The sequence below is a fragment of the Gobius niger genome (genome assembly GCF_951799975.1).
Source record: "Gobius niger genome assembly, chromosome: 16".
Taxonomy (NCBI): domain Eukaryota; kingdom Metazoa; phylum Chordata; class Actinopteri; order Gobiiformes; family Gobiidae; genus Gobius; species Gobius niger.
Window position 1 is genome coordinate 19109905 of NC_136867.1, and position 22348 is coordinate 19132252.

The window sequence follows — 22348 nt, forward strand, 5'->3', positions numbered from 1 at the left end:
CTCTCTTTAGGTGGGATGCGTTCAAAGCCATGGTGGAAGAGAAGAAGCGGAAGATCGACTCGGCTTTGAGCTACCACAACTACGGCCTGGAGTGTGATGAGACCGAGGCTTGGATCAAGGAGAAAACCAGAGTCATAGAGTCCACTCAGGAACTCGGCAACGACCTGCAAGCCGTCATGACCATCCAGAGAAAGCTCTTCGGTATGGAGAGAGATTTAGCCGCTATTGAAGCTAAGCTAATCTTTTTGAGGAAAGAGGCCGACCAGTTGGCCCAGGACCACCCCGACAATGCAGCAGACATCTTGGCTCGCAGAGGAGAGCTTGAAAACGCTTGGGACAACCTCCGCAAGACCCTGAAAGACAGAGAAGATTCGTTAGGCGAAGTTAGCAAGCTGCAGACTTTCCTTCAGGAGATGGACGATTTTCAGTCTTGGCTTTTCAAAACTCAGAAGGCGGTGGCGTCCGAGGAAATGCCGGAGACGCTACCGGAGGCAGAGGAGCAGCTCAGCCTACACGACGCGCTCCGCGAAGATATAAACAACCACGAGGAGGACTACCTCAGGGTGCGGGACACAGGGGTGCAGGTGACGGCGGGACAGGAACATGACCCGCAGTATCAGGAGCTGGAGAAGAGGCTGAAGGGATTTGACCGCGGCTGGGCTGAGCTGCAGAAGATGTGGGACAGCCGCAAGAACTTCCTGGACCAGGCACTGGGCTTCCAGCAGTTTATGAGGGACGCCAAGGCAGTGGAGACCATACTCAACAACCAGGTACAGTGTCGAGTATTTAGTTCAAAACGTATAATGCCATCAAACATTACATACTCCCACATGAATAAAGCACTGACCTGAATCCAAATGATATGAAGCTCTTTCAAACCATGTCCTGGAAGTTCTGATGTTTTTTGCGTTCTTTTTTAATTTTTATTTAGCCTCCTTGAGTCTAAGATGTACAAGAACATCTAAAGATTCCAGTCATAACTTCGATGTCATGGACCTCCAATTTAATTCCAGTCTGAATACAGTCTGCAAAATCATAGCTGTGACAAAAATCATGATGAAAAGATTTTGTCGGCAACATCTACACTGCTAAATATATTCATATCTGATGCGCTGAGTAGATTTTAGTCATTTAGACATTAGTAATTCATTTCGCAACATCATTTGATAATGATCATTTGTCGATGTATTAGACAAAGCGGATGCAATGATAAAAAAATATTACATAGTATAACAACTATCTAAAGGATTTAAAGGATTCAACCCAATAAACAAAATTGATTTATTTTATGATAGATATTTTCACCTTTGAAAAATACCTCAACCAAACATGTGCTTTTGTGCTAAGCTGCTCGCCTCTGCTAAAACATGACTATAACTTAACCGGGGGTGGGTACATCTCCAGCTCATTTCCATGGAGACGTCAACTAAAGTCTGTAGAATTGAGAGTTAAACAGGTTAGGCCCTCATCCAGATCCATTCTTTGATTATTCACTGCAAAAATAGGATTTTCTGTGTCGAGCTGGTCACTGAGAGCATGTTTTGTGTTGATGGCAACAGTATAGTCCAAAATGTTACGCAGTGTGCCTTTAAGGACCCAACCCCAATAAATTAGGCCTTCCTGTTCCTGCAGTTTATAGAATGGACAAATTGTGCATTGATGAACATGTTTGTGAAGACACCAATCCCTTTAGGGCTACTGTGTCTCTTTACAGTGTGCAGCAAACTATGCAAACACAACAAGCTCCACCTTCATGTAAACTTTAAGTAAATAAGTGGCTGTTACTACTCCCTCCCCGCCAGTACAAATGATGGGCTTAGTGTTAGCCTAAGCGTTTAAAAGAATGCCTTAAGGAAGAATGCAGCGTGGTCGGTTACGTAGCCACCAAAGCCTCCACTTGTTGTCTTTTTCAGTCCGTCTGCCTGGCTCTGTCCCTTAACCTTTTCATAATGTGGGCTTATTGGAATTATCTGCAGGAGTACACCTTGGCGCACATAGACAAGCCGGACACCTTGGCTGGAGCGGAGAAGGCGCTGAAGAAGCATGAAGATTTTGTGAGCACCATGGAGGCCAACGAGGATAAAATCGACGGGGCAGTGCAGGCGGGACAGCGGCTGGTGGACGGCAACAACTTGCACTCTGCAAAGGTCCAGGAGAAGATGGGCTCCATTCGCGACAGGTCAGTGGGGCTTTTATACGAAAGTTTGACCAGAGCAAACTCCTGGCGATCTCCATCAAAAGTGCTATTGATTATGAGCATGTCTCAACTTGACACATTTTGGTTGTCAGGTTCGCTCCCCTTTGCCACATGAAAAATACATAAACATTTGATTTATTCAGTTTGCCGCACCAATGCAGTTTCTTTTTTCTACAAAAGTTTTCTCTCCCTTTTTTTTTACTGAGTTCTTGAAGCATCCAAACACTTTTCAAACCCACTTTGTGCAAACATTTGTATTTCTTAACATCATAGAGAGAGGAAAAATAAACTACTTAGAATATTATATGAATATGAATTGTTTTAAAACAGGCAATCATGAATATACAATGAGCGACATGTATTAAAATGTTCCCATCCTTTGACAAAGACAAGTGCTTGGAAATCACCTGGTCCTATCTCAAAGGCAGAAAATTGCTGCTCAAAAATGATGCGTATTATCTTACAAAATCCATTGTACAACTTTACTGTCAAAAAGTTCGGATTTTTAACACGCTCTTTGCTCAACGCTTTTTCCACCCCTCACAAAAACTTTCCACTTTCTACTTCCTAAATTGCTTGCCTTCACTAGAAAGCTTTAGCCACTTTCCCACCAAAACCTCCTCTAATGTTGAAAATATTCACTCTTCACCCCGAAACCCACCGATTCTTGATAACAGCTTTTTGATTACTGTATCAGGCCTGTCGACAAGGCACGGCAGAAGAAGGTGGGGGGCACTTTTCCCATTAACTCCCACATCCAGCCTCATAGAGCGGCTCACACTGTAATGGATATTGATCCCTAAGTGAGAGCTATTCTTCAAAGTGAGGCCCAGAAATGGCTGTGTGCACTGTTATGTTTCTATGTCAGGTGTTTTACTGCATACAGAGGGATTCAGTGTTGCTTGTATGTGCATCATGTTAAGTCGACGTTCCTATGAGCTACTTTTGAAAAATAGAAACTGCACTTTCGCTACTTATGCTTTGTGGAAATTTGAGTAATATGAGTAATATACAAGGATACAAAGGAATCTAGATAGTTTAGTTTCCTCTTTACTCTATTTACCTAAATGTTTGTAGATTGTGTCCAACATGTTCATAAGTCCATGCTTGGCGCACAAAGACAAAATTTGCAAAGAGGTCGAGAGCAACTCAAAGCTCCCAAGCTACAGCTACAGAGTCTCCAGGACTAGATAGAGAGAGTATGATATATTGTAACATACCACATCTGTGCCATACTGTACTTGTAGACTTTATTTTCCCTGTAGCCAAACTTTTGATCCGTCCTTCGCCCAGCAGCCTGTCGGGGCAGTGCAGCGGCTGTCTCTAGATCTTGAGCCAGGATTGTGTTTAGCCTATTGTGTATGTTTTTGTTTGACTGGAGAGATTGTGGCCAGTGTTGGGGGTAACATATTACAAAAATACATTACTTTTTTCAGTAACTAAGGAATATAACATATTATTTAAACATATTAGTCATTACAATTCAAGTAACTCGAGTTTAAATGTGTGAACGAAAAAATGCCAAACTCTCCATGAATAAAATGCAGAACCAAATCCAGCTGGACTCTGGTGTGTAAGATCCGCAGCTGTGTGTAGCTAACGATGTCAAAACAAAAGAAGGAACAGGAAATCTCTGACTGCACTTTTGCTCGGTGGCATTATTACTATTTTCAGTTTATATTTTGCCAAAAGTAACTTAGAAGTAACTCAAAGTAGTGTAACTCAGCAATATTTTTGAAACCATAATATGTAATAAAAACATATTACATTTTTAAAGGGGCTAGATGCAAGTTAGCCATTTTATACTCACTACTGCCACCTCAGGTCATACATGTAACTGCATGACGGCAATTCGGACACCTTTTTGAGTGACAGTGCAGGATTTTAGAGGCAGTTGTGGTGAACAGGTCTGGGCTCATTCTACACCATAGGACATTGTTGAAACATTTAGGGGGAGGAAATTAGATCATTTTACAATTTTTAAACTTTGTATAGTCCCTTTAAAGCTGTAACTTCTAATGTAGAATATATTATAGTTTTGAAGTAGCTAGCCTAACACTGCCCGTGGCACCCAGAGAAAACCTCCCCAACATGCAGATAACATGCTAAACACACTAAAAGAGACCCCTCCTGACCCGGGTATAGAACCCTGACCTTCTTGCTGTGAAGAAAGAGTGCCAGCCACTCAGCCACCATGCCGCCATTCTTCATTACATTGGCTTCAAATTGCTTGAGTCACTGCAGCAAACCGTCTTCCTCTCAGTTTGTGTTATTGATTTTGCATAGATTTTATGTCGGATGTGTTTCAGACCACCTTTCAGACTAGCTGGATTTTTAACCTTGTACTTCAACATTCTTGCCAATATATTTTAAGATTCTTAGTCAAACGTGTATAATATATCGTATGCACAGTGTTTGTTGTAAATGACAAGCAAAACCTCATTAAGATGCTCCAAGGTTTTAATTTCCAAGACTCAATGTTAAAAAGTTGCTACAGTCTCTGCTGTTTTGTCCCTTTGGTGATGCATAATTATCCTTTACTGTTGCATCTTTAAGAATGTCTTTATGTGGTGTTTTAGGCAGGACAAGAACAAGCGCAGGGCCCAAGAGGTTTCAGGAAAACTCAAAGACAACCGCGACCTGCAGCACTTCCTCCAAAACACTCAAGACGTGAGTTCATCTTCAGTTCACCTTTCATGTAATCACCAGGCAATTATACATTAGACGTCGACTGTGATGGTTTCTTTCTTTTATTATTTTTGGCCAATTTCTGCAACACTCCACATTTCTTAATTTGTCTTTTCATGCTAATTTATAACTTCTAATTCCAGGAGATGTCCTATTTGGCTAATTGCTATTGCCCCGTATTAAATTGATAAAGATATAAATCCAGTTTCCAAAAAGTCACCTTTCCACAAATTTGAATTGTCGCAGTTGGTTTGACTTTGCCAAGTCTGATAATGTTTGTCACTCCTAATTGAGGACATTTTCACCTTGGCATTGGTAACTAGTCAAAACACTGCAGTCTAGAAAACATCTCAGTTATGCAAAGGGTAAAATATGAATAAAAATACGAGATTTCAATCCAGTTTTTGCTCAAATTTAATTTGTGGCTGCAACATGTTAGGTGTTTGTCATTGAAGTAGCTCTACATGTGCTTTAACCTGTGAGTAAATAATAAGTAGCAGTATGTTATTGTAATTATTCAGATTCTGTTGCACTGAATTAGCTTTTAGTTTGTTAGTAAGTAAAAAGTAACCACAAATATATACCTTTACCCCAACTTTGCACATCCCGATGACGTGTGTTTACTACTGAAGTAAAAGACTTCAGTAAAGCCCCACACAGCAGCAGTGCAGAGTAACTTAATGTGTTTTTGTGCCCCGGATACAGCTGACTGTGTGGATCAATGAGAAGATGCTGACGGCTCAGGACACGTCGTACGATGAGGCCAGAAACCTTCACTCCAAGTGGCTCAAGCACCAGGCCTTCATGGCTGAGCTGGCCTCCAACAAGGACTGGCTCAACAAAGTGGACCAGGTCAGTGGGCCCAGGGAGCACCAGACTAGAGCGGATTAAATATAGTTTGACTTTGGGGGAAAGTGCTTTATAGGACACAGATTTTCTTACTATGAGCGTTTCATTGAGGAAAACCTTCACTGTGAGATCTTATAATACATCAGTACATTTATATCTCAGTATTATAGTGAGCTATTTGTCAATATATAACTGTTCTATGACCCGTGAGATTTACTATATTGTTTCTCGGGCCTTTTCGGGTTGACTGCAGACCTTAGTTTCTCCTAGCTCTGAGAAAAAGTAGTAAGCTTGAGTTATTTCTTAAGGCAACATAAAGTTGTGATAAACTATATACAGTAGGTGCACATCATAGACAAGATTCTATTTTCCAAAAAATGGCCATATCACCCAACACACTTACATTTTCACACAACAACTTCTTGAACTGTATATGTAGTCATAGCATCTAAAATATTCCCGACTCAGAAACTATTTTCTACCTGCAGTCGCTGGCCTAGAGCAGTGATTCTCGGGTCACGGGTCTCGGGTCGTGAGACTTTCCCTGGGAACATTTATTTTAATATTTATTTCCTACAAAAGTAATGTAACACTGTCTGAGTATGTTAAAATGATTTATCAGCTTATCTTTCAGCTATAATTTGTGAGAAAGATACAATATACTGCAATATATCCATCCTTGCCTGATGATGGGTCTCAAAGTGGGGGTTGGGACATTTGCTGAATGTCTCTGCTCCTCACCCACTTTCAGACTGCCCTGTCCAATAAAGCCCCTACCAGCACTCAGTATATTTAAACTTAATTCAAGTAAGTAAGTGAATAATAAGTAATAAGTAGTTAATCTAGTATAGTTTTCCAAAAAGCAGCGTTCATGTTTTAATTGCTGTTGCATCGTTGATGTCAATATCACAGTTGTAATAAGAGTTAGAAGAGGATGTCTGTTCATCGTAACATTTTCCTCAGGTTTTTTAGGTCAGTTTCCGTGCTTCTTCTTTCTCACCTGTCATCTGTCTTTGCCTCAGGAGGGGCAGGAGCTGATGGAGTCCAAGCCTGAGTTCGAGCCAATCGTGAAGGAGCGTTTGGCGAAACTTCACGAGTTGTGGGACAAGCTGGAGTCCACGGCGGAGGAGAAGGCCCGGCTGCTGTTCGACGCCAACCGCTCGGAGCTGTTCGACCAGAGCTTAGCCGACATCAGGAAGTGGCTGGGGGAACTGCGGCAACAGCTGAAGAGCGGGACAGACGAGGACGTGAGGGACCTGACCAAAGCCAACATCCTGCTCAAGAAGCACCAGGTCTGTGGCCATATTTGGTTTACAACTTACTCTGTGTTGCGACAAATGAGGCACAACAAGGTAGAAGTGCAAAGGTGTTAGCTTTATAATAATAGGCTAACTTTTAAAGCAGTACTAAGTAACCTGTTTACCTTAATAAAGTAGTCCCACTGGAGGTAATACAAGTGTTAATGGGATGACTGTGGGGTCTTTCATCCCCCCCCAGTGTCTCTGGTCAGAAACCCACCATTGCAACTTTCTCTGTACCGGGTTGGTGGCCCCAATACACACTAATGAAATCATGAAGAAGAAGCTAACAGGCTAACAGGCAAAGCTAACAGGCTAACAGGCAAAGCTAACCACTTAAACAATATTTACAGCCAAGTTTGAGTGAAAACAATTATCTCCATTGTGTAATTGGGTGTACAATATCCCTCTCTCCCTTTGTCTTTTCTGTCAGCGTAGTATTTACTCTCACGGACAACTAATGAGTAAAAAAAAGGCAACACGCTACGACTCCTGCAGTGGCGCTTATGGGATTAGGGGCATGATTTACTTAGTACTGCTTTAACTGCTTTAGTTTTATTTTATGCAATTGCAGTTGATTGTGTATACTGGGCTCTACTTGCTCCTCTGGGATATACTGAGTACTGCAGACAGAAAACATCCCACAAGATCGTCAGCTTTCGTAATATTATAGATTTAATGTACAATGTAGGCAAAATCATTGGCCTTTGACAGATTCAAATTTACTTTGGGGACCGCTAATATAAATCATTCACACAGGCTCGACTCCGGACCCTAAAAATGTTATTAAAAGGCACTGAATCAGCTTAATCTACATCGTGATTAGACTTTTGCGAGGTCATTTATCTTTCCTGTCTGGCTGTGTCTTTAGCTGACAGAGAACCAGGTGCGTGACCGCGGGCGGGAGCTAGACGAGCTGCAGGAGGCGGCGAGGAAACACGGAGGGGGCCGAGAGGACCAGCCCGCGCTGGAGGCCGAGCAGCAGGCCCTCAGGTCAGAGTTTCAGCAACTCCTCACCCCGCTGGAGCAACGCAAGGGCAAACTGGAGGCTGCCAAATCCGTGCATCAGTTCTACAGAGACCTGGCGGATGAGCTGGTGAGTGTCATTGGTGTAATGCTCATGTGACATTATTACTTCCTAAAGAGCTGATTGTTTAATGAGGTTATTGGATATTTTGGTTACTAGTTCAATCGTATTTTTAACTCAATCACAAAGGGGACATTAAAGGGATATTTCAGGATTTTTGCCATAGGGCCTCATTTCCTAGGGTTAGTTCCAGAGTGTTGTTGATTTCTGGAGATTTTGTTTTATTTTATTCATGCAGTCCTTATATTTGAAGAGTTTAGTGGTGCTAGGCTAGTGCTAGGTTAGCGCATGTCAATGGTAGCGAGCGGCCTGCATTAAAAACCTCTTCAAAATCATCGTGTAGTCCTCCAGATGTTTGTGAATTCCACATGTAGTAATGCCGGCCGCAGGTAAACAAACTACTATAGATCCGGTAATGTAGCAGATCACTCCGCCGCTGCGTAACTTACAGCCAGGAAGCTGATGCTGCTCAAATATAAGTTATTTTAAAATGCAAAATGTTTATATTAAAAAAAATATTCAGTCAACACAGACATAAATATTTGTAGTCTGGTGTTATAAGTGATTTGCCTCAGGTGCACTGTGCTCGGGTCAGACTGTTTTTAATGCAGGCTACTAGTTACCATAGACATGCGCTAGCCTAGCATTAGCCTAGCACTAGCCTAGCACTAGCACTAGCACAAGCACAAGCCTAGCACCACTAAACTCTTCAAATATAAGGACTGCATGAATAAATAAAAAAATTCTCCAGAAATCAACAACACTAACAATCAACAATAACTAGGACCATCTGAACCGATCACATTTTCTGCAATTTGACTTGACAAAAGCGTCAAAATCTTGACAAAAACAAAAGAAAAACCCAACAAAAAAGTGACACAAAAGCAATGAAAAAGTATCAACAATGGGACAAAAATGTAATAAAAGAGCCCTAAAAGAGCAACAAAAGCGATGAACAAGTGGCTAAAATCTGATCATCTGACAACGCGGCAACAATGCAAGGAAAAAAGTTAAGTCATTACACTGGCCAATAGGCTGTAAGCTTTTAGATTTGGGTAATGCCGAACTGGAAAAAATGCACACGCCAACCTAAAGGCTCTACCAATGAGCGAACACAAGCAAAAATATACATCACAGATACATTTTGCTCTCTGATAATTAAGTCAGCAAGCACTCACTTGTTAGATTAATTTCTCCACTTGAAATAGAAGGATCCATTGTAATAGGAATCATTATGCGATATATCCAAATTAGATTTCAAATCACTGGCACTCGAGCTATGATGATTGATGGCACATTAATGGGGTATAGCGGGTTCGCTTTCAGCGGGTAATCAAATTAAACAAAACCGCCAGATTTCTGTTTCGCAAATCAGAAGACACTGGTGGATGCAATGGGAAGTATTTGCAGAAAAAAAAGTGGACTTGTTACGGAGAAAATACCAAATCTCTGTTGCTCAAGAGTTTATTAATTTCTAAATACAGTCTTCACTCTCAGTTCTGTGACAGCAAGAACTAGCGGCTCTGTGTGAAATTGGCTCTCCAGGTGCTTCCGAGTTACAGCTGTAATCCCTAATGCCTTTCACCAGCTAAATCCACTGCAGTGAGGGCAGGATGACAAGTACAGTGAGGTTTTCCGCCGTTTCAGACACGCTGTACGGGGCGAGCTTCAAATAATGCGATGTCTTTATACTCATTTATATGTAATCTCTTCTGTAAGCCATATGTGTGCACTGTCCACTTCTTGCAACCATTTAAGCCAGACTTTCTCTAACATATTTTGTGTTGCTCTGTCCTTCAGCTGTGGATTGAGGAGAGGATGCCCCAGGCCATGTCACAGGAGCACGGACACAACCTGCAGACTGTGCAAATGCTGCTGAAGAAGAACCAGGTGACCAATCGTACTGCGGCACACGGGCACAGAAACTTCCAATGCACTGACTTTGCACACAATTATACTTCTGCAGAAACATTTTTTTTTACTTTTTGAGCTGCACAGTCACAAAATTCACTTATATTATAGATTTTTTACTTTATTTTGGACAGTTTTCATGTGCATTCCTGGCAAAACTGTAAATACCAAAAGTTGCCCATGCTTAGCAAGACTGTTATTTTTTGCAGAGGATTCTCAAAATAAAGCATTTGGAAGAGATTATAACATTTTAAATATTTGTAATGAAATAATAGCTTGTGTTTTATTCTTTTTATTAGAAGAAGAACTAGGGATGCACCAATCTGATACTGGAAAAAGTACAATATCAGTTTTGGCCCTTAACACCTTAAAAACACAACTTTGACCACCTAAATCTAAGTGAATATGGTATATACATATATATATACCATATATATATATAAATGCTGTATATCACCCTAAAGCTAAGAACCTGAGGAATCCAATCGCTAATGAAAACTAATCAAGGCTGGGACAGAGACTATGATAGAATTATAAATAAATATAAATATATAAATATAAATAAATAACTGATCAAACATATTTGTAATGATCTGATCTCTTTATGTGTGTTGTTAATATTAATGTAACCTAAAGCATGTCGTATACCCAAGGATATTTACTGTAGAAACGTCCAGTGATCCTTGCTAAATGTTAATGGTAAGCGTCTATCAATAGATATAATTTGATAATTGATCTGTAACATCATGAGAAAAACATATGACTTTATTGATAAAAAATAAAGAAAAGAGTCAAATAAAGAGTCAATATATCGGATATCGGCAGATACTCAAAACCCGGCATCGGTATCAGTTGCTAAAAAGTTAGATTGGTGCATCTCTACTTTTAATGAAATGTTACACAATATGGCTTTAAAGATGAACTAAAAATAGCCCCTTAAAGGTTAATTGACGTTTCATCCATGGTGCTTCGCAGACCCTGCAGAAGGAGATCGAGGGCCACCAGCCGCGCGTGGACGAGGTGCTGGAGCGGGGCAGGAGGATGGAGGCAGCGGCGCGGGCCGAGGGCAGACCGGAGGCCGACAAGATCCAGGAGCAGCTTGAGGAGTTGGAGACGTCCTGGGACAGGCTGCAGGACGAGATGGACAAGCGCAGGGACAGGCTCAACGGCTCCGACAAGGCTCAGCAGTACTACAACGACGCCGACGAGGCCGAGGCGTGGATCGGAGAACAGGAGCTGTACATGATCGCTGATGAGAAGGCCAAGGTGGGGAGGGAGAAGAAAATGACTATAGATAGATATTGTAATTGTCTTTAGTAGATCATAGAACACATTTTACTTAGGCACCTTATCACTTAGGTAATGTGGGTTCATACAGAGGTGTGTAACTCCCATTGTATTTTGTATTTCTATTGTACATTATTATCCACACCGAACTCCTCAATAGCTTTTAAGACCAAAGATTCCAGAATCAAAATCATACTCCAATTCAAAACATCTGCATCTTGTTTTTACTCACATATCAAAGACCTTTTCAATCGTAATAAAGCGGGATCTCTCTAAATATTAGTAAGTCATAATTTTATTCTTGTTTTGTTAAAGTGATAGTCAGTAAGTAATCAAACAAGGTCCCGCCCCCTCACCTCCTGATTGGACCTGACGGGCCGTTTCACAGGAAACCTCGTCTCATTGGTCAAAGTTATGGCACCGGGGGTTTTGATTAGTCTCCTAACCTAGCCTTAACCAAGTGCAATTTTCTCCAGTTCGGCTTTACCCAAATTTTTCGTTTTCGTAATTTTCCGTGTTTTGGTCACTTTTTCACCGCATTTTTGTCACCGTTTTGTCGCTCTGTCGCGACTTTCTTTTTCATCACTCTTTAGCCTTGTTTTTGTCCCTCTTTTTGTTGTGTTATTGTTGCTTTTCCAGGACGTTTGTATTGCCTCATTTGAAAGCTAAGACCTACAAAACTCCTCTTAACTGATCTTTTTCCTCCCGTTTTTGTCACTTTTTTGAGATTTCTTTTATTCATTGCTTTTTTGTGTGTGTGTTTTCGTCACATTTTCGTCACTTTTCTGTTGCTCTTTTGTCACGTTTTTGACGCTCTTTTGATGCATTTTCATCCTCCTTTTTTCAAGAAGCTTTTAGATTTGAGTAGAGCCAAACTGGAGAAAATGTGCTCAGTTTCTGGCGGGGGTTAAGAGGTTAGTTGCTGAGATCAGAAAAGGGAGGGACTTCAGAAAAAAATAAAAATAATAATGTTACATTACATCAAATTGCAAGCCAGGAGGTCATTTATAGGCAATCTATTACATTTGTAGAACATTTAAACTTACAGACTATCACTGTAATTTTCGACTGACCAAATACAATTAAGCTTATTTAGCATAACTCATTTCAGCAACAGCATTGTCTCGAAGCTACACGCGCTCAAAATCATGTAAACAATCAGTATTGCAAAATTGTGGTATGAAGAAAGCGAAATTGCTATATCCTTATCTCCCATAGAAAGAAAAGGGAAACTATTGTCCACATATGGAGTCATCTCATTGCAAATGCAGTGCATCTCTGATCACACATTCGAATCTGAACGCAAATTGCTCAGAAAATAGAAAGCCGCAATTTCCCGTCTTTGAACTGTTACGGGGTCTCTCCGTAATATGATTCAAACAGAGCATGTCATATTGAAGAATCACAAGTAGCGCCGCATGCATTAACATAATTACATGGCTGGATTTGCCTTCAATTACGTGGACATGTTTCTCATAAGTGCCACTCTCAATTTGAAACCTATTTGGGCCTTTTTATAGTGCTTTGATGTCCCGTCTCCTGTGATATTTCAAAAACAATCTCCCCAGATCAGTTTATTCCTCTGCCCTTTGCTTTATCATTCATTCAAGGGTCATTTGTTTTGTTCTTTCTTTAGGATGAACAAAGCGCTATGCTGGCGCTGAAGAGACACGTGATCCTGAAGCAAGATGTGGACGACTATGAAGATGCTATCCAAAAACTGGCCGACCGAGCGCAGAAGATGTTTGCGGAGGATCGTCCTGATGGGTCTGTCTGTGTTTTGATAAAAAAAAATATCTTTCCAGGATATAGCAATTTACTCCTGTTGTCCCAGTCAGTCATGGTTTGGTGAGATAAGGACGACAGCCGTGTGAAATGTGATCATTGGAGTCTGTTAATCGCACGTCCATCTAGAGCACACTTCAATACCCCTTTCTCATTTGTGGTGTCCTCCTTGAAGCTCTGTAAGGAATTAAAAAAGCGTGGGGCATGACCTGTTATAATAGAAGGAAATTTTGTCAATTGAATAAATGCAGTAAAATGGCCTTTCCACACATATCGAGGCGACACGGCAGGCAAGAGCGATTTTTCACGCAGTGGTCAATGTGTTAGTTTTAGTGTCAGAGTAAAAAAATGAAGAAACTCACCCGTTGCAATGTTTAGCAAGCCGGAGATTTCCCGATAAAAACAAAAACATCATGTTGAACTGAAAGGTTTCCCATGCGTGTTTATTCTCAAAGTATGGACTTATTTAGTATGCATGTGTAGCAAGACAGGCAACCGAAGATGAGGCTGTAATCCAAATATGGTAATTTCCTTTCTGGCAGAACGCTGTGGCCACAACTTTAGCAAAAGAGAGGAATATACATGTGCAATGTGCATACATAGACAAAGCTTAAGGTTTTCTTTAGTAGCTCCTACAGACTCCAAATTGACCAGTCTTGTAATTAACAATGTTTTGAAGTTTTTTTCTGGGGATTTTTCATTAAGTTTCCTTGCCCGATTTATTGAGCTTTGAACCCATAAAAAAACAAGGCGAAATTTGAATTGTTACAAAAATGAACAGAAGCTACCCAGCATGTTGCAGCAATAAATGTCTTAGGAATACAATTTGGATAGCTACAAATGTTTTCCTACCAATAAGAAAATCTACATATTCAATATCCCCTCTGAAAACTCTTTGTAACTCATTTCAAAAAAGCAAAACCCAACATTTGAATTTATTTAGATTTTGTTGCTAAAAATCTATAGCTTAGCTATAGCCAGACTAAATATCACAAGTGATATTTAGTCTGGGGATCACCAATTAATTTTCTCAGAGGAGAGGTGTGGTTTACGATCGTCCATAGCCGTTTATTGGGCGCTACAAATGTCTATCATATGTGCCAATTGTATCAATTCTATCAGATGATTTTTGACGTACCTGCTGTAAACCTTCAAGCTAAACTATTTAGAACACGGTCTAAAGCTTGATCGAAAGATGGCGTCGCGTGACTCGGGTCTTTTTTATATACGTAAACAATCTACAAGCTTCGTCCCTCCTCGTTCTGTGATTGGTCCTGAAATCTATGCAAATATTTCGGTCATGGTCCCCAGGCTGCTGTGAAGTTCCAAATTCTGGCCACTTTTGTTCATATAAGGCCTTATTTTCTATATCAATACATAGAATGACAGAAAACTTGCAATACATTCTTTCCCCTCATATTTATGTCAGTAATCTACTGCAAAAGTTTCAAATTGATACCTCTAAATTTAATTTCCCTTCTATTCACCTGCAGTGTTTCGCTTTAATAATAATGAATAGGTCTTAGCTGTATGTAAACCCTGTGTCTAAGAACGCTGTGATGTTTTAAGACCAAAATGTTGCTGCAAAGTGATCATTTTAAATGGTCTTATCTCGAGTAAACCTCAAGGCACTCTCCTCATTTTTACTCTCTCTGTCCATTCTGTAGCGAGGCCATAATCAGACGCCAGAGCCAGGTGGATAAACAGTACGCCGGGCTGAGGGAGCTGGCCGAGGATCGCAGGAAGAAGCTGGACCACACGTACCAGCACTTCCTGTTGAGCCGCGAGGTGGAGGAGCTGGAGCAGTGGATCGCCGAGCGGGACGTCGTGGCCTCTTCGCAGGAGATGGGGCAGGATTTAGACCATGTCACGGTAAAGCTTTACGTACCTGAACACATTTACATTGATCTATGAAGCCACTGCCCGGGGTTCACCTCACCTCAGGTCAATAGTCTCTTTGAAAGATCTCTATAATCACTTGCAAATGAGTAAAGTGAGGGAGATGCATGTTTTGTATTTAATTAAGGGAGTAGCATCTGTAGTATCAGTAGTCGTAGTGATAGCATTGTTATTCATACTAATACTAGCAATTCTTCTATTACACTACTCGTCTTTTTGATGTAACATTATTTTTACCGAAGCCCAGATTTGGAGCATTTATCCCACCTCTGTCACACATGAAGCATATTGTACTAAAAAGCCCAGATACTGTACTATTTTATCCCGTTTCAGTCAGTGTTATAGCCTCTGCCTGCAGCTGTAGATAAATCTGTTTCAAAAGAGGCCTTAGTGTTTTGTCTCTGTGCTGTGAACGAACAGAGAAATCAAAGGCTGATTTTTTCTCTAAACAACAGTGAGGACGCGATTTGTTCAGAAAAAAACCTCCAGAGGAAACAGCCATTTTCTCATTTTGTGCTTTTGCTGCTTTTCCGTGTAAAGTAATCGGGCCATCTGCTGCAGGGAACGTAATGCAGCCACTGTGGAGACATTTGCACACATTACTTTACAACGTGATATTTACAAGGCATGTAGGCGCCAGATCAGGTGTCAGTGTTGTTTTAAGATCATCTGTTGGGACCTGTTTTTTATATTTATTGTGATTTCAACCCCAGCATCAGTTAATTTGCTTATGACATGGGCATCCAGACTTTTTTCCCTCAAGGGCTACCTATCAAAAAAAGGTGGTATACCAATGACAGAAAATCAAATTTGGCCTCTAGACTAACCCAATTAGCATTTCTATTTATTTTTCTGTCTCCTTTTTCTCCTCCTCAGCTGCTCAGGGATAAGTTCAGGGAGTTTGCTCGGGAGACGGGGATGGTGGGCCAGGACCGGGTGGACTTTGTGAACATGACCATAGACGAGCTGATCGAGGGCGGGCACAGCGAGGCGGCCAAGATGGCTGAGTGGAAGGACGGCATCAACGAGAGCTGGGCAGACCTGCTGGAGCTCATCGACACGCGCGGACAGCTGCTCACCGCCTCCTACGACCTGCTCAAGTAAGGAGACATTGTACAAACAGGCAAAGGAGGCGAGGTGTATTCATTTGTAGAGCATATTGATTCAAAGTGCTTTACCAAAGAAGGATGTCTTTGAAATGAAATGAAATTCATGAAATTTACATGAAAAAATCAGTAGTAAAAGGGAAGTTTTCATATCAATGGCTAAACAGAGTCTATTACGAAGTAGATCTAAGACTAATGCCTTAAACGTCTCAACCCCCGCCTTAACCAAGTGCAGTCGAGCTTTACCCAAATCTAAAAGGCCAGTGTAATGACTGAAAACACATCTAAAGAGATCTTTTTCCTCACAGTGTTGTCACTTTTCTGTCACTTTTTTGTTACTTGTCTGTGGCTTTTCTCTCGCTCTTTTGTGGCTTTGCTGTTGCTCTTTCATCACACATTTTTGTCACTTTTTCATTGCTTTTTTTGTCACTTTTCAGTTACTCATTTGTGGCTTTTTTTTTTGCATTTTCATCACCTAATTTTTTCACTTTGTCATTGTTTTTTTGTTGCATTTTTGACACTTTTTTCAAGAAGCTTTTAAATTTGGGTAAATCCAAACTGGAGAAAATGTGCTCGGTTCAGGCGGGAGTTAAGATGTTAAATATTGACAGTATATGACCAAGATTTAATGTGTCTGCACTTAATGCAAGAAAAAAACATTAACAAAAACAAAAAACTCTATTTCCGCATTCCACTAACCCATTAGAGAGAATGACCACTGTCTTCACTTAAGACAAACGAAAAGAAAATACGGAAAAACAGAAATTCTTCTTTCCTGTTGTGACATTCATAATCACAGTGAATTATAAAATCGATTAATCCGAACATCCCCAGTCAATACGGATACAGAAGGGAATAAAAGTTAACCGAACAAGTGAAGGCGGTATTGGCAAAAAGTGATAATGGAAAAGTCCTGTCCCCACGAGCCAATTATCTGAGTCAATACAATCAGCCTTCTGAAATCCCAACAGAAACAGCACTAATTGTGGGCTAGTAAATAAAAAAAAAACAAGGATTTTCTAACACTGAGGGTCAAAGAGTTTCATTTATCCTTGTCAAAAAGTTGAAATTGTGCACTCTCACAATGTTTCTTAACCGGGAATGTGTCAGTTCAAACGCAAAAAAACAAGCTGTGAATAGTTTACATTTTAATGGGGTAGATGTACTGATATCAACATGTTTTATATCAATGTAGTAATTGATTTTCAAACCTATTAACAGTGGCTTGTGGATGTAGCAGGTAATTATCTCACATTCCAGTCATCGCACTGTGAATAATTGGAGTAAAAGCAGGGCTGAGCGAAGGGTCAAAGGCTTAACTAATTAATATGTATGTACAGTAGATAGAACTTCTTATCATGCGGCTTTTCTCCTATGGGGTTAGTCATGCAAGTAATCTCTCCAAGCGTTGCATATTCATTTTAAACTGGATGCCCTGGATACAACTCATGTGCGAGATTGGGTCTATAGCTCATACACTGAAACAAATGATCAGTGGTCTTTACTTGAAAAAATCTTGGAAACCGATTGCCTTGAAAAAGTCAAATGCTAATCATTTACAAGTTTTGGTAACTTACCAAATTCCAGTAATATTACCGCACTAATTGCCAGTTATCTGACTTATTTCCAGTACTGTTAACTCACCAATTTCCAGTGCTGTTAAGTCACCAATTTTCAGTAATGTTAACACACTTATATCCAGTACTGTCAACTCACCAATTTTCAGTAATGTTAACTCACTTATTTCTAATACTGTCAACTCACCAATTTTCAGTAATGTTAACTCACTTATTTCTAATACTGTCAACTCACCAATTTTCAGTAACGTTAACGCACTTATTTCCAGTGCTGTCAACTCGCCAATTTCCAGTACTGTGAACTCATGAATTTCCAGTACTGTGAACTCACAAATTTCCAGTACTGTCAACTCACCAATTTCCAGTGTTGTCAACTCACCAATTTCCAGGACTGTCAACTCACCAATTTCCAGTACTGTCAACTCACCAATTGCCAGTACTGTTCAATTGAGCATTTTTATTGCTGAAACTTGCATTTTTCAACTTAGTTACTTCATTACAATACATTCTTGTTACTAATAAAATTCCAGGAAACGGATTGCCTTAAAAATACTATAGGTTTTTATTGTCCTCGTACGGAAATTTGTCACAGAATCAAACCCGACCTTCTCACTACACTATTGTCAAGCTAATATGAAGGGGCAGAATGGCAGAGTGGCTAGCACTTTTGCCTAACAACAAGAACATCTGGTTCAATTCACAGGCGATAACTTTCGGTGTGAAGTTTGCCTGTCTGAGTGGGTTTCCTCTGAGTGCTTTGGTTCCCTCCGTCAATTCAAAACATGCACACTAGTCTAATCTTCCAGTTTGGTAATTCTGACCAAGATCAGTTGCCTGCTGCTCCTGACAGGTTTCCTCGAGTCAAGCTATGCAAAACACTGGATTTTAATCAAATTTTTATACAATTTTGGTCAAATTTATACGCTTGGAGCTTTTTAACCACTTAACCACCTGAAATGAATATATTTTCTCCCGTTTGGCTTTTCCCAAGTCTAAAAGCTTAAAAAAAAAAAGCAGCAAAATAGCGACGAAAACGAGGAGAAAATGCAGCCAAAAAGCAAGAAAAAGTGACAAAAACGTGGTGAAAACATGACCAAAGAAGAGATGAAATAAAACAATGAAAAAGCAACAAAAAAGCCACAAAAAAGTGACAAATCTGTGTTGAAAACATCACAAAGAAGCAAGAAAAAAGCAATGAAAAACAACAAAAAATATGACAACAAAGCAACAAGGAAGTGACAAAAACGCAACAAAAAACTGAATGTGACAAAAACGCTGCAAGCTAGGATCACTTTTGTAGGTCTTAGCTTTCAAATGAGGCATTACACCGTCTCTCTCTACAGTCAAGCAGCTTTTAGATTCAGGTCCCTGTCAAGTCGATGAATAAAATAAGATAAAGAAATACAATCACTAAGAGGATAATATTGGCGATTCTTTTGACCACATCACCCAGGCCTGGGCACTGGTTAAAATTTCCCCCCAAAATAAACAAAGAGATAAAAGCATATTCTATCTTTCAAAGGTATTTCGACGATGGCAAAGAGTTGGTGGCGCAGATCAACGAGAAGCAGAACGAACTGCCTGAAGACGTGGGGGAGGACTTCAGTAAAGCCGAGTCGTTCCACCGAGTGCACGGCGCCTTTGAGAGAGACATCACCGCTCTGGGCAAACAGGTACAAATCCCTCCACACTCTACGGGAGACCCCACTGGGCAAACACCGACGAGAACGACCAACGCTATTTTAAGGCTGCCACTATGGAAGAAAGTTATCCTAAGGCAGAGCAGGATTAGGCCCATTATGAAGAGGCCTTATGTCTTTATCGGCTGTGTCTCTGAGCAACTACTTCTCAAGGGCAGAAAGGACAAGGACGTCGAGGATTTAAAAAGTTCCAATAAAACTTTGCTCTTACAAAGGATTAAAAGTTGTATCTTTAAGTCTAGATAAACACAATAGAAAGAAAGTTTAGTCGTTTGGTGCTTTTCGGTTGTTAATACAGCAACTAGTAGATGTCAGATATTTAAAATAACTTTCAAATATGGTTCTACATTCGTGGCCTGTTTTGCTCCATGGCATGTTTTTCAGACTTATCATTTGTCGTAGCTGGTTTTCTTATATTTACAGGTATGAGAAAATTCATATTTGCATCTTTTTCATATATTACGTTTTTGTGTATAATACAATGGGGAAATATATCTTAAATCCTGAACAGTGCAATATCCCATGTCTGCACAGAACGGAAAGTTTATTTTCCAAAGTAACATATAGATAGATTGTTTATTTTTATTACATTCTGGTGCATTCATTTTATTTTCTTCAGCCCACTGTCCCGCACTGAGTTTTCCAAATGTTGATCAAACAGTTTGAAAATCAACAAAGAAAAATCGAACAAACAGAACAGACAAATGTCCCAGTGTCCAACTGTTGACAGTGAAGCAGCAGATGGATGACTGTCCCGGGGCGCTCCCTGACCTTAGAGTCTAAAGCTTAGACCCTCTTTTTCTTTTCAGCAAGGAAGGGAAAACTCAAGACAGAAGAGAAGCACATTAATCCGTTCAGTTGCTTACACTGTACTCACTCAAAGACTTTCAAAGTGACTACTATAAATAACAAAACTAAACTAAAAATCCTTTTGGAACATGCTCAAGAATATGTTCCTAATATCTTACTGTTTCTTCATCTGTTCCCTCATCAGGTGCAGCAGTATCAGGAGACAGCGGCCCGGCTTCACGCCCAGTATGCAGGGGAGCAGGCGCAGGCTATTGCGGCGTCAGAGCAGGACGTCCTGCAGGCCTGGAAGAGTCTGTTAGAGGCCAGTGACGGCCGCAGGGCGCAGCTCGTGGACACTGCGGACAAGTTCAAGTTCTTCACCATGGTCCGAGACCTCATGGCCTGGATGGAGAGCATCATCCAGCAGATAGAGACGCAGGAGAAGCCCAGGTAAGAAACAATGGGGTTAGTGTGTTGTTATACAACTTTATGTTAACAATTACCAATACCACATGTTAGGAATATCTTTGACCATTATAAATAGCTTTGTTTTTAAGCTTTAGTCCCAAAAGCATAAAAGTGAAGCTATTTCTAAAGTTTAGGGTCAGTGAAGGTAACAAGTAAACGCCCAGGAAAATGTTTTAATTGGTGGAAATGTAGTTGCATAAAATTTGCTGCACAATTTATCTTAATTATACAAATACATTTTTAAAATGAAGGCAGGCTTAACAAGCAAAGCCCTACTCCTTCAATGTAACTTTAATCTGCATAATATTTTGTAACTCAGGCTGCAATTAATTAAATGTCGCCCAATTACTGTTATTGTAAAGCCTTGTCATCATTATAGTGTGCACAGCTGCAGTTCAGGCCTTCTCCATTAGAGGTAGATGCGTATCATGCATTAGTGAGCAGCGATTACTCCCTCTCCTCTCTCTCCTCAGGGACGTCTCCTCTGTGGAGCTGCTACAGAAGTATCACCAGGGGATCCGCGCCGAGATTGAGGCCCGTGGAGCCAAATTCACAGACTGCATAGATCTGGGCAAAGCTCTGCTGGCACGCAAACATCGTGACTCTGCAGAGGTGGGTGTTTCTTAAATACAGTCCAAAATAAGACACGTTGCCAACATCACAACAGAGTTTTCTCATTCAGTAAAACATTTTAGAAATCATAACACAAAAAGGAGGGGCTTTTAAGGCTCTAAAGACAAGACTCATATCATAATTTATACAGTGATTATAGGGTATTAATTGTGTTACAGTATTGTGTTTTATTTACTGTCCTGTTGTTTTGTCAATGTCCACTTAATTCTGGCCCTTGAAAGATTTAAACTAGCAGCTGTAAACTTGTTAAATACCTGTGGATTAAAACTGGATTGGGGCTTGATGGGTGGGGAGAATCTCAATGTATCCCGATGCAGAGACTGTGTACCACTTGCAGGACCTGCACCTGCCTTTTGAGAACTGTTGATGTAGCCGTAGCCTCTCTTTCTTTCATCTTTCAAAATTCACTCCCTCCTCGAGAATTAATTACTTTTCTGGCCGCGATCGGAGAAGTCTGAGAACCAATTGGGCATCCTGAAAAGAAAGAGTAAAAAGAATCCCTTAAATGCACAGGGGAGACTATAAAGCAAACACTAATTACAAGTGGAGGAGGTGAGAGAATTTAAATGAGCAATTGACCCAGGCCTGATTGTAGTTCAGGGTTAATCACTCTGCGATACAACTTCTTAAAGCCTAATAGTCTATAGTCTAGGGGGGGCTGGGGCTGTTTAATAAAACAGATACGTAACCTGGGCTGTCTTAACTGCCTGTGTCAGATCAAAGAGAAGCTGGTGCAGCTCATGGAGAAGAGGAAGGAGGTGATGTTCAAGTGGGACGACAGATGGGACTGGCTCCGACTGCGTGAGTAAAGCAGCAACTTTGACCTACAAAAACCTCACAAAATGCAAGGCTTAATTTCACTGTGCGAAACTGTTCACACAAGGAGACGGCTAGCAAAAAGGCAATGTCAAAATAGGGTTAGAAAATAGCGTAAAAAACTAAAATGTTGAATAGTTACTTCTGATGAAGCCTAACATTATGACCACCTGTCTAAAATTCTACTCTAAACATTAGTGGGAAACAAGAATTTGAGTCGTGCCACTGTTGCTTTCTTGGGCCGCTTTTAAAACATAC

The 22348-nt window shown here is 40.5% G+C and overlaps 1 protein-coding gene across 2 annotated transcripts in view; it reads left to right on the forward strand.

The window, feature by feature from the left end:
- The window catches only part of sptb (spectrin, beta, erythrocytic), a 52637-nt gene that overhangs the window by 24289 nt on the left and 6000 nt on the right, over positions 1-22348 (forward strand). For both annotated transcript variants that reach the window (XM_079573335.1, XM_079573334.1), the window contains 15 exons: positions 11-770; positions 1977-2179; positions 4777-4867; positions 5591-5737; positions 6757-7026; positions 7904-8128; positions 9920-10009; positions 11006-11296; positions 12954-13084; positions 14770-14974; positions 15878-16101; positions 19207-19357; positions 20379-20623; positions 21115-21253; positions 21991-22075. In XM_079573335.1, coding sequence (XP_079429461.1) covers positions 11-770; positions 1977-2179; positions 4777-4867; positions 5591-5737; positions 6757-7026; positions 7904-8128; positions 9920-10009; positions 11006-11296; positions 12954-13084; positions 14770-14974; positions 15878-16101; positions 19207-19357; positions 20379-20623; positions 21115-21253; positions 21991-22075 — 3257 coding nt within the window. The remainder of the gene's footprint in view (positions 1-10; positions 771-1976; positions 2180-4776; positions 4868-5590; positions 5738-6756; positions 7027-7903; positions 8129-9919; positions 10010-11005; positions 11297-12953; positions 13085-14769; positions 14975-15877; positions 16102-19206; positions 19358-20378; positions 20624-21114; positions 21254-21990; positions 22076-22348) is intronic.